The 12,638-nt window shown below is 38.7% G+C and overlaps 1 protein-coding gene across 40 annotated transcripts in view; it reads left to right on the top strand.

Annotated features, from left to right (window-relative positions):
• The first annotated feature begins 1,510 nt into the window (after positions 1–1,510).
• The window catches only part of elna (elastin a), a 34,264-nt gene continuing 23,136 nt past the window's right edge, over positions 1,511–12,638 (top strand). For 22 of the 40 annotated variants that reach the window (XM_061046486.1, XM_061046488.1, XM_061046483.1 and 19 more), the window contains exons 1-5: positions 1,513–1,841; positions 10,164–10,232; positions 10,877–10,924; positions 12,074–12,163; positions 12,400–12,423. In XM_061046486.1, the coding sequence (XP_060902469.1) occupies positions 1,766–1,841; positions 10,164–10,232; positions 10,877–10,924; positions 12,074–12,163; positions 12,400–12,423 (307 nt within the window). In that variant the 5' untranslated portion in view covers positions 1,513–1,765. Of the gene's footprint in view, positions 1,842–10,163; positions 10,233–10,876; positions 10,925–12,073; positions 12,188–12,399; positions 12,424–12,638 lie in introns of all 40 variants that reach the window. The other 18 variants (XM_061046485.1, XM_061046484.1, XM_061046500.1 and 15 more) reach the window with 4 other exon arrangements.

Here is a 12,638-nt window from a genome sequence, read left to right as displayed (position 1 = left end):
TAAAATCTGCTAGCTTATAGTATTTACTAATTTGACCCCTTTAGTTTTTAACATGCAATTATGTAATATATGTCAACTTATTGCTGCTTCAATGTGTGGAATAAGTTTCATGCTTTTGTGTGACATTAACTACTCAGATTCAGTCTAATAAGAAAAACGCTTTTTTTCTTTTCCATATTTCTGCAGTACTAGGATGTAAGGATGTGATTTCCCACTTAGGGTGGGAGGCCTCTTAGTTTAATATACTCAAATAACTGTAAAGATAAATGTTTCATGAGTTGAATAGGTTTCTAGCTATACATGACAAATGTACATCACAAATAGATTAGCTGTATGAATGAAACATTTGTAAAATTCCCTCTCTGTATGACTCTACCGCACGGTAAAGCAAACACAGGCCTTCCTTAAGTTGCCTGACCTAACTTCATGAAATCAGCGTGAGGGAATACGGACACGTATTGTAAACGTCTCTACTATGAAGGATACTGTGTGTCTTGGAAAGCAGAACTCATTAGCATGCATTCAACAGCCCAGTCTGTCAGGTTTGTGTCTGAGGGAGTAATGACTTTGGCTGCAGCTCTAGCCAGTAAAAGGTCCGCTGAACTTCTTTACTTGAAATCCAAAAAATGTGTCCCAGGGTAGAACAGATGGACAGTGGCAGATCTGTCAGCAGTGAGGTGTCTGGTGAGGATATGTCCTGACTCCTGATAGATCTGAATAGCTGAACAGTCAGGTGTTTTCAGATATGCTCTGTTGGGATTTGTCATTACTATATTTGGTAAATAGGCAGGAGTTGCAATACATACTTTAGAAGTTAGAATGAGCTTAATGTCATTGCCGTTCTGTTTTGTTGGTCTGAAGATACAGGCCACCCCCTGATGGACATGTGTAATACGGAGGGTAGCCATATGTTTTTGCTATACTATCAGCTTGGCTCCAGTTTAAAAAAAGTACAGTTCCTGAACGACTGGGACTGGCTTCTAAAACTAACAGGCACAGCACATTGCTGTTTCCAGACAATGCATGGCTCCCAGTGACTTTGTAATATCTTTCTCTGCTACTTTGTGAACATATGCTGATAGTGCTCTGTTATTTTCCCTCTCGGTCAAAGACTTCTGTCGCAAGAAGCAAAAAAAAAAGGAATGTGTTGAAAACAAAGCAGCATAAATTAGAGTTACAGAGAACTGGCAATTTTCTAGGATTGTGCTTTGCTCCTCTTCAGTCTCTCTTTTGACTCTTACAGATAAGTCCAATCAGTATCCATGCAAATGCTTGGCAGACAGCTCAATTCCTTCTGGATGAGAGGGAGGGAGGTTTGTCTTTCTCTCTCTCTCTCTCTCTCGCTCTCTCTCTCTCTCTCTGTCTCTCTCTCTCTCTCCCCCCCCCCTCACTCCCTGTGTGTGTCTCTTTCTCTCTCTCTCTCTCGCTCTCTCTCTCTCTCTGTCTCTCTCTCTCTCTCTCTCCCCCCCTCACTCCCTGTGTGTGTCTCTTTCCCTCTCTCTCTTTAGTCGCTGGCAAGCAGCATCTGTACTGTTGGCAGGAGTGACCAGAATAAAAACAGCAACACCAGACATAGAGAAGGAAAAAAGCGAAGTGATCTCCATTGAACCAGAGTCCTTTCTCTCTCTTAATTACTCATAGTCCCCTTATCTTTCCCCTTTTTTTAAATTTTTCTTCCAACTCTATAAGATTACAAGCTTGTGGTAATTAGTGAGTCGAGAATAAAACCAGCTGATCGGGAGAGGGGTGTGCATTTTGGAGCGAGATGGCTAACAGAAACATTCTGTTGCTCTTCTTTGGACTCTTTCTCCTTGCACTGATTCAGCCCTCTCTTCAAGGAGGTAAGTGTATGCCACAGGTGAACTGGACCACAATTCTTTACTGCATCCGTCGCAGCCTTTGAACAGGTGCATTATTTGTGTCTCTGCCTCTTCCTCACTTGTGGAGTGAAGACTGAACATCCTATGAAAAGTTAAGTTCTTGCATATTAGCTATTATATTCTTCTATTCTTGTGGTATAATTGTAAATTATATGAAAACATATTAACATCTCTAATACATATTAAGATATTTAAAGACATTTCTTCACTTTCAAATTGGTTTGGTAATTTAAAAAATGATATCAGTCCTTTATTCCACACTCATCAATTGTTTAGTCTGGCTGATCCCCTGCACACTAATAAACCCTATAAGTGATGCTGTGCATACATTACATTGCATTGCATATTTCTTATAGTTATATGTCTGCATAGTTTCAGTCCCTAGCCTATACACATGTCCGGAAGAAAAAGTCCCAGCTGGTTCATCTTTCCACGAAGCAAAACAACATAGTTTAAATCCACCCCTGATGAACTTTCTGCTGGACGATTGTTTATGAGAGTGTCACTTTTACAACTCTGAAAGAATGGTACTTAGGAGTTTGAAGATTGTCCTGTACGGATTAGAATCCAGTATTTGTCAAGTAGATTCATTCAGCCAGTGCATTGATCTTTTCTGCAGTGCTTTGATTTGGATCTGTGTCTGTGTTTTGGCTGAGTTTCTCTTTAGTAATTCAGCCCTCACCTGGAAAACATGTTAAGCATCTTGGGGCTAGATATACTGGAGTCAAGACATTTTTGGTTATCTTTATTTGCTTAAAAGTCCCAGCTGTTTATGTTTATTATCTCCCAGTTTCCAAATGTCTTTTTAGATGCATTGTGTTTGATATGTTAGAAATATTTTGTCCATATAAAGACCAATTATTTTTCAAAGAATAATTTGATCAAGATGACAAGGTATGCCAGGATTTTTGTGCAGGTTGTAGATTGTTTCATGCAAAAATAAATTTCCTCTTCCTTCCTCTATTTCTTAAGATATGATCCCTTTCTGTTATTGTGCCAGCCACTTTTCATTTGGGATTTGAGAGGTGCATTTAGGCAAAGATATATAGCCATTAAAGACGGCAACAAATATCCAAACTGGCTTAGCAGCGCAACTTTGATCTCACAAAAACATTGAATCCGTCCATATCAAACATTTTTGTGACGCACAGACTAGGTCCATCTGTGTCTGTGCTCTCTGACTGAAAAAAAACCCCCTCTCAGATTGGTTCAAGGGTCAATTATCTATGAGTAACATGAACCTCATTAAGACCCATTCCCCTCATTTCATGCATATGCACTGAAAAATCTCTGATGCTTGGGAATTTCACCCCTTGAACTATGATAGAGTGTACAGGCTGTCAGAATGATTTCCATTGACACATGTAAATGAGTTACAGTCCAAGAGGAAACATCTGGGAAGGAGTTTGCTAATAAATTAGCGCACTGTCTAGCATCTTGTGACCTTGAGTAGGTACTGTAATATGTTTGTTATCGCTCCCCTTTACTATGTAGGAGGCAGGCTTACTTTGAATTCTACAAACAAGCAACATCTGTCCTCGTGAGTTGGAGGTTATAAATTTGAATAGAGGCAGCTTGGGCTGAGTGGCCTCTGTTTTTTATTGCTACATTTGATAACTTAATCAGACCCAGTCTTGGACGGTTGATAAAATTATTCGACTACATTCCTTCCCTCAGGCATTTAATCAAGCTTATTCCCTTATTGAACTAATAAAAGCAAGATAGTAAGGTTGCTTTTTGTTGTTTATGCTAACCTTGTAAATGCCCAGATCACTTATTCAGTTCATCTGATTTGTACCCTGAAATATGTTTCCGTCAGACAGCTTTAAATACTAACTGGTGTACTTTGCCTTGGTTTGGCATTTATGACTACCACTTTTAACAGCACAATTCTGAGCAGCAGTAGGTGATGAAGAGGGAAGAATAGCTGCCATGTTCCTTCAAAGTCTCCAAGGAACTAAAGAGGTTGGGGAATGTTTATTTTAGTTATGCTGGAAGCTAGTTTGCCTCATTTGGCGCTGGTCAGGTTCAACCCTGAGACTTCAGGGGATTCAATACATTAATCAGTGACAATCGGCTGGCTGTAGATAAACTAATTCATATTGGATGGTATGACTTGGCTGTCACAAAGCACTAGTGATGAATTGCAGCCTTACCCAAGCATTGCTGGTAGATACCCAAACCGATTGTCTTAATTCCCCAAGCAAGTGCTGCTTCAGGCTTTATTGGTTGCGTGTGTTGTGTACACCTCTGGCTCTAATCTGTCTGCTGGAACGATTGAGCGCCAACCACAGCACACTGGTTTAATGTGCTACAGAGGCACCCCAGTGTTCAACAGGCTTATCGTGCAATTAAAGGAATAGACCATTGAAACTGCAGTTTGTGTAAGACCCAAATACTTTAGTCACTACAGTTTTTGTTCAATTCATTCTGCTTCTTTAATGCCGGACTTGCAAAAGCATTTTCATGTGTTGATATAGAGAGGTTTAGTGTAATTTGCAGTGAGGTGATCTCATTCAGTACTCATGTGGGAATGAGCCCTTTGGTTGCAAGCACTGACTGACTTGCTATTGTGAAAGAACTGTATTTTCCATTTATTTGTGTCTTACTCTGGCACATATTCTGGGAAAGTGTTAGGAGATTGGCTTATTTGATCCACTGTTTTCGGATTTACATCAAAGCAGGTTGCATGGCTGGGTAGTCACACTCTGCATTAAAGCTTCTTGCCAGAAGGGATAACGTTTTAGTTGTTTTCGAATAGTTGTATCTCCAGTTTTACTGAAACTTCTGTAAGGCTCAAGTTGCTGTCAGAGCAAAGTTTTGGAGGGATAGGTTTGTTTTTAAAGATATGCATATCAAAGTATGTCACTGCAAATGTGGTAGAGAACATCACCTAAGCCCCATTCACATAGTTTATTTTTTATTGACAGTCTACCTTTAGTCAAGACGATGCAGTAGTAAGTCCTTAACATTGCTAGAAAACATCCGTTCGTAAATGTTTACTTCTTATTCTGTAGTTATGGATGAATGTCAGTCCTAACATCTCCCACAGGGATGTTTCTTCTGCAGAACACCAGTGCCAAGTGTTCAACAAAGGAGCACATTAACTCGGATGATTCATTCAAGCCACTCTGCAAACAGCCCTCACCAGGTTGTGAGGTCTCCTCGAGCGGTTCTCGTTAGGCCAGCAATCTCAAATGGCTCCTGTGAGGAATGTTTTCATCTTGACCTGCCACCGCCTGATCATGTCAGAGCTTTTCTTGGTTTACAAACAACATTACAACATAAGAATACAAATATTGTTTCAATAAAGTAGAGTAAAATAGAAAAGAGAGAAATTCTGATCAAAACAAATGACGTCTCTGTAATCAGAATCCTCTGAAATGAAAACATTGTGTTCTGTTTTTTATTAGTGCACTTTCTTTGTGGGACAAGCTGGGGGTAACATGGCACCTTTAGGCCTTTGGCAGCAATAAGATGGTCCAAACAAAACAAAACAGGATTCTTTTGTGTGTTTCGTTTTGTTTTAGGATTATAACTACTACAGAACATACCCCATTCCCACATATGTATAAATCAAACATTCTTTGCTTTCGACTGTTACACTTTTTATACTGCTTTTGTCCTCGCCAGGATCAAAGTAAAGAGTAAACGTCAAAATAATATGAATCTGATGATGGATATTTCACTCAGCCAGGATTTTCATCATTCAAATGCTTAGCTGCATTTTTTAAGGGAGGTATTGCCAAAGAAAGGAACCAGATTTGAAGACAGAAAGTGCTCTTTTAATACTTTTCACTTTTTTCAATACATACCAGTTGTATATTTGAACTCCATGTTTTGTATTGGCTGGTGTAATTTTCTTAAAAATAAATAAATTGAGTTTTGGGACTTATTAATAATAAATAAATAAATAGTCAACGAGGCCCTTAATGGTCCCTGGAACATAAAACTTTGTCAATTTAATTTTATGAAATAAACACATATATCAGTTTTTGGACTGATGTTATGATATGAACTTTGTCCCTTAGCTTCTGTGTTTTCACATGTGCTGATCGCTATCTACATTTGTCATCATGTTCAGATTTGGAAAACTCAGATAGGAGAGTCCACAGCTGTTCCAAACCCTGTCTAAGTTTCAAAGGCTTCTTAACTCTCCTTATCCTGCCATGATGTGCTGTCAGCTTCCAGCAAGGCTTCACACAAGACACCCAAACACAAGAAATTGAACCATGACAAGATGGGGTTCCTCATGGGCTGTGTGTTTGTTTACCTCTGCATACCTCAAACTGATGTCCTGCTTCTAAAGGCCCTGACAAACCAAGGAGACCGTCGGTCCTTCGGCCTTTCAGGGCCTTTAGAAGTGGCAGTGGGACAAGTAAAGAAATAAGAGATGGAGTCAGGTCAGAGTGAGTGCAAAATGAGGTTGATTTTCCAATCAAAATGTTACACTTTCTTTGATAATCTTCACACTTTCCTCCTCCACCCTCTAAAGTGCTTTGGAAAATAGACAGAGCAGGGGGACTGATAGTAAGCCAGCTGTCACATGTCTGATAATGCAGGATGTGAGGGTGCCAGCAACCACAGTGTTTGCTTTACTGCACTGTTGCTTTGGGTTGCACTATGAGAGCTTTCCAAAAAGTGAGAACCAATCCTCCTCTTAAGGGACATTGGTTTTGGATTGGTCTGAACACAACAGTAGTGAGTTTGCCAAAACCCCTTTTTATTTCTTAAAAATGATTGAAATAGTGGTGTACAGTTGTCTAAGTGCAGGTGGTTAAAGTGGTGTGAGCACATTTCTCTACGACAGAAAGCTATGTGGACCACAGCACTGTGATCATAATTGGTAATGGTGCTATTCGTCTTTTGTAAAGGATTGGAAACGTGATACTTAACTTTGTGAGGTTACTCGTGTGTGTGTGTGTGTGTGTGTGTGTGTGTGTGTGTGTGTGTGTGTGAGATGTGTTTGTGCTCAAAAGTTTGTTTAGCATCCCTAAGTACATGCAAATTGTTCCACCAACTTAAAGGCATTTCATTATTTTGTAAAAGGGCAATTTTCAAACTAGCACAGCAAAGGGTCATGGAAATGTCACATTACTCAACGGCTTGTTGTAAATGAAGTAACAGCTAGTCAAGAGTCATGAAGTGCAATTGTAAATCTTGTCATTAACATGGGAGGCACCATGGAAAAACAGTCATCGTTTTAGCTTTATTCTGCAAAACAAGTTCTGACTAACAATTTACAGTTGTACAATTCCCACCCCCTGAAAAATATCAAATTAACATGCTGCAAAACTACCAAACAATGCGCTGGACACAGACTTTTAAGTCTGTTGGCTTGTGTCTGATGGGTTTAGTTATTTCTAAGAAACAGCTATTCCCATTTGTTGGTTGAAAACACGTTTTGCATTTCGGCCCAATTTTTAACCCACAGGGTAAATCCTTTCTGTTGCAAAAAAGGGACACAAATTCCAGCCCATCAGTAACACATGTGAGACCCATATGGACATCTTGACAGGGGAATAATTCATACGATAGTTTGAACACTTGACAAATAGACACTGTAATTACATGTTACACTGATACAATGAAGGAAATTTCAGTATGTCACTTCTAGACACTGTACCTTATATATCCATTTGACCTATTTCCCTTATGCTGATGACTTATTGCATTCCTCGCTCACTGACACTCTCAGTCTGAAAGTTGGACAACATTCAAGTCAAAGGTGGAGTGAAGATAAATTCAAATCACTGTTAGGATTCCTGTGAGTGCATGCACATCATCACCCTCCTAATGCACTCAGAGGAACTCCGGTCTGTAACCACAACCATAAAAAGGACTATTAAGTTTAACAGTAATTGTTTTTAACTAATAGCAGTTGATGCGTATGAACTGCGCGTGCCTCTAACAGAGTTACAACATGTGTCTTGCTCTGTCAAAGTTCAATGAACCTGTCCTAAACTGAAAAACATAGTTTTAAGAAATTGTATCTAACCCGTCATCCTCTTATTAATTAGGTTTGTAAACACAAGACTTACTTACATTTAATCTGTCTATCTCAATATTTTAATGGAGGAGCCATTGCTTCAAAAAGATCAGACCAAAGGCAATAATATTATTTAAAACAGTTTCACAGGTTGTTTTTTTTTAACCCCAAACCTAATTTACTCTTAACTAAAACTGGAGATAACTATGAAATCTAATCCCCTGCGTTCTGCGAGACATCTTTCCTTCACACACATTCCAGCACATTCCCATGACCTGGCTGATTTCACAAGGAACGTAAGAGCATGATGATGAAGAGGATAATTGGTACGATCATGAAGAAATCTTCAAATTTACTGAGGCAGGTCATGTCACTCTGCAGAAATCAGTGTGTGCCAAATTTTGGATGCATGATCTGAATGAACCTAATGCACTCTGAAAATGTGGTTTTGACCCATGATGGGATACTAAGAAAAAGGAAAAGTAGAGTAGACACGCACTCCCTCTTGCCTCGCTTGCAGTGCCGAGACAGGAAATCCTCCTTTTGATTGTGAAATGAACGGGCAGAATCAAGAACAATCAACCTCAACTTAAAGTGTGGTGCATGAACCTTAGGTTTCTGCCATGAAGCCAATAGTGTGAGCAAAGTGAGAGACACAAACACAAACACACACATATCACTTACATCGACTTAGCCAACTGATGCAGAACAACTGAATAACTTATTTGTCTTAGTGTTTACACGTTCTTTTCACTTCTTCATATTTCTATCATTGTCCCCAGGTGTTCACTGTCATTGTGAGATCAAAGACAACCCTTCCTCATGCGCTGATTTATTAATCACATTGAATTTTTTGGCTAAGCCATAGCACATATCTTTTACCATTTATATTGCTGCTGAAAATGAACTTAAACCATTAGAAATTGGGCAACATTGTGAATGACCATACTCTGTGTAAGCCTCAGGCTCGATGCTTTTTACACAAGGAAACAAAGAAAGACTTTTTTTTTGCCTTAAAAACAAATAGGGATTCATTTCCTTCCTCTTAACAGACATAAAGTGTATTGCACAAATCTTGATCTCTTTAACATAAACATCAAGCAATTGCATCAACAATTTGAGATTAATCAGTTTTCACTTTATTATTTGAACACCTTCACCCAAAATAGTGTACTCTCTTCCTTATTTTCTTCTAAAGCAATGGGTACCATATATGTTTGTACTTAGTATCCTTTAAAAATCTGATAAAATGCTTTATCTTTACTGTGACTGCATTTCTGCTTCACCTTAGCAGTACAAAAAAAGCAAAACGGTTGAAGCCTTCATCAGTGTTATGCAGCCACATGCAGGCAAACTTAATAAAATGCATATGTATTGTACTTTTTGGCTCATTATTTAATGGCATCGTAAATTTTGATTTAACTACATCAGATAGTAATACCTCATGATGTTCATGATCTAATGGTAACACTCAGTGGACGGAACTGAAAGTGTTCAGTGTTCACAGTTTTCTCTAATAAACACAGAAACGTCTTTCACACAGGGTTTAAATTAATTGGCCTTACAAAACATTTAAGAACCATTAAACATAATCGCTGTGATCTTGCAGCACCACTCTCCATTGCGTTGTGTTTATAGCACTATAAACCAGGGTTTTCCCTTTCAAAAATACGACTTTGTAATTTTGGCCTTAGCTGAGCGGTCTGGTTGGATTTAGCTGTTAGTCATCCCATTACAACTGCAGGCATTTTTTGATCCTCCCTCTCTTTTATTGCTGTTGCCGATTCTTACATACATGAGGCCACCATGTCTGGGGTTCAGAACGACCATCTCAGGAGTTTCTCTGGGCGTCAGCCAGAAATTAGGCTAGGGGGTGTGGGGTGGGGGTTGAGGGATGTTCGCAGAGCTTCAGCAGCTTTCTAAGGAGGGCCTCCAACTGCAATTCCTAATCAGAATTAAAACAAGAGGAATTTTTTTCCTAATCAAACAAATACTATTTACTCAATATTTGCCTTACCCCTGACTCTGGCTGGGGTTGCTTTGTTCATGTTACATTGTAGACCCAATCACTGCATTGGCCTTGGACAGATTTGAATGTTTCTGTCTGGGTCACAGATGATGAAAGTGTTTGAGAATGTTTATCTAATAAATGGGTCATTGTTTGGAAATGCTTTTTATAAGTGTTGCAATAAAAATAATTGATAGCTGAGAACAGTTTGGCCATTTTATACTGTTGTCCGAAGTGTTGGTTATAAAGGATGACCTTAAGCTTTCTGTGTTTCTGTGTGTTCCAGGTGTGTATGTACCACAAGGTGCTGGGATTGGACCAGGAGGAACTGGACCAGGAACTGGATTCTTTCCAGGTAAAAGCCTCTGACTGTCAGGAGAGTTAAAAATAAAACAAAACGCAGCCTAAACAAACAAATTACATTGTTACAAAATGTGTAAAAATTAGTTGACAAGTCCTAAGGTCACAGAAATACAGGTTTGTAATAAAATAAATTAGGAAGTAAAGAACATTTGATTTGATGCAAATCGGACAATTTATGGTTGAAATGTACACCTTTAGGGTCACATGGCATTGATACAATGATCAGAAATAGTTCTCACAGATAGTATCCTCATTCAGTCTTCTGTCACACCAACATTAAGCCAAACACATAAACAGCTATGAAAGGCCAACACTGTACGATGAACTGTTTTCCTAATAATTGATTGTGACATTTCCCTGCATGTTGTATGCATAACTTAAAATACAACTCTTCTTTAGATTATATATAGTAAAACTATGTGTTTCCTTATAACACAGTCCATGTTCAGCTCTGTGGTTTAAACATACTAGTACACCTCACTGCCTACATTGCATTGAAAACACAAAACAGCACAGTCTTGTGAGAAATTCAGTTAAAGTCAGATGATGAATTGCTTGACAAAAAAACTGTATCCATACCTCACTACGAATAGGAGTAGCTTAAGTCAATACTCTGTATGTTTATTGTTTTACAAGGGTCTGCTGGAGGAGTCCCTGCAGGCTATAAACCAGCTAAAGCTGCGGGTGAGTAGAGGAGACACTAGATTTATGATTTTTGCCTCTATATAAAATGTATTTTAGAATCACATCTGGTATTTCATGAATCTAACACTGCACTTTTAGTAATTTGAAGAACAAAAACAAACATTTGTTGCAATTTTGTGTATGTTTTTGGCCTAATGATAATCTTTAACCTGATCTATGGATTCATCCAAGTGATGTTATCTTTATTCACTAAGTTTGGTTTAACATATATGATTTTAACTTCCTGCAGAGGTCCATGCTATGATAGACTAAATATCTTTTCATTAAGTAATCCTTCAGTTTCTGGTTTTCTTGTGTTTGAGGCCATTTCTACAACTTGGCATAATGAGATATCACAGAAACGCTCTTGTGTGTGTCATTTCACACAACCATAACAGACACACTCAGCTCTAAATGCACACACATACACACACTGTGAATATGTTTAAGATCACACACTACTCATTTTTTAGTCTTATCTGAGTTCTGAGTGAGCATTATCATACTCTATACAGTGCACTCATGGTATCCCACAATGCATTGTGAAAAGTAGTGTCACCATCCAAGCAATTTATACCTTCATGGTTACAGCTGCCATTTGCTCAACAATCGTGTGCACCTTTTTTCTTTTAGCTGTGAGGACTGAAACTGAAATGATTCGGCTTAAGAGTTATGATGGATGTTTGATGAGAGTTTGAAGTTGTTAGTTGGATGTTGTAAGATGTGTCTGAGTGTTACGTGCAAACTAAAGTTGGAGCATCCAATAGCATAGCATTTATTTGAACAAAATCAAGAAAAAACAATTTTCTCATCTTAAGACAAATTCCCTGTCAACACTCAACATTTGGTTTGGTCAGATCTGGAGGAAGCACATGGCCAGACTTCCCTGTCAAACCATGACAAGCTCAGAATAATTATATCCCAGGGATATAACAATGTGTTAGCTGGCCAACCGCTGTGGTTAAGCCAGTTTGCTGGAAAATATTATGAGGTTTGAGCTTTGAGAATGTGTGGCTTGTTACTCTTTTCTCTCAAACAAGCTCAGCAGTCAGACATGATTAGCAAGATGCTGGTGAAGACTAGGACATGACGACATAACAGCAGATGGTTATGATGAAAATATATGTCTCTATTTAACCCTTACAATAGGAGGTTATGGAGGAGGAGGACGTGGGGTCTCGGGTGGTCTGGTGCCAGGAGGTGTTGGGCCCGGTGGCTACGGCATTGGACTGGGAGCAGGTAGGATGTTGCAGAAACATTCTTGTATCGTCAATATCTTTAGGGGCTTTTAAATAAAGAAATCTTCAATATCATCAAGGAAAATACAAAATTCAATGAAAAGGGAATGTGGCTCTCTATTTTTCAATGGTTAAGACCAAATGAAATCACTGGTTCAGAAAGTCATTGTTGCAAAATGTTTTGAAATAACTTCCAGTCATTGTTCACATACATGTTTTTTTTCCTACTTTTTTTAGGTCAAGCAAAGCTTCCTAAACCAGGTAAGTAAATTGTGTGTAACAAAAGGGAAACTGAATTATGTGGGTTACCACATGGAAAATTCCTCTGCATTACATACACAGTTCCAAGGAAGGAAATAGGCTTTATTGTTTTGGGGTTGGTGACATAGGTTAATCTATGAACTGCATTATGATCACAAACAGAAACGAGGGGCACCTCACCAGAATCATAGCATTGGCTTAAGAGAAACACTCTT

This window comes from Labrus mixtus, chromosome 9 (genome assembly GCF_963584025.1).
Source record: "Labrus mixtus chromosome 9, fLabMix1.1, whole genome shotgun sequence".
In the NCBI taxonomy this organism is placed as follows: Eukaryota; Metazoa; Chordata; class Actinopteri; order Labriformes; family Labridae; genus Labrus; species Labrus mixtus.
Note: the sequence above shows the minus strand (reverse complement) of the source record. Positions and strands in the feature narration are given on the sequence as shown.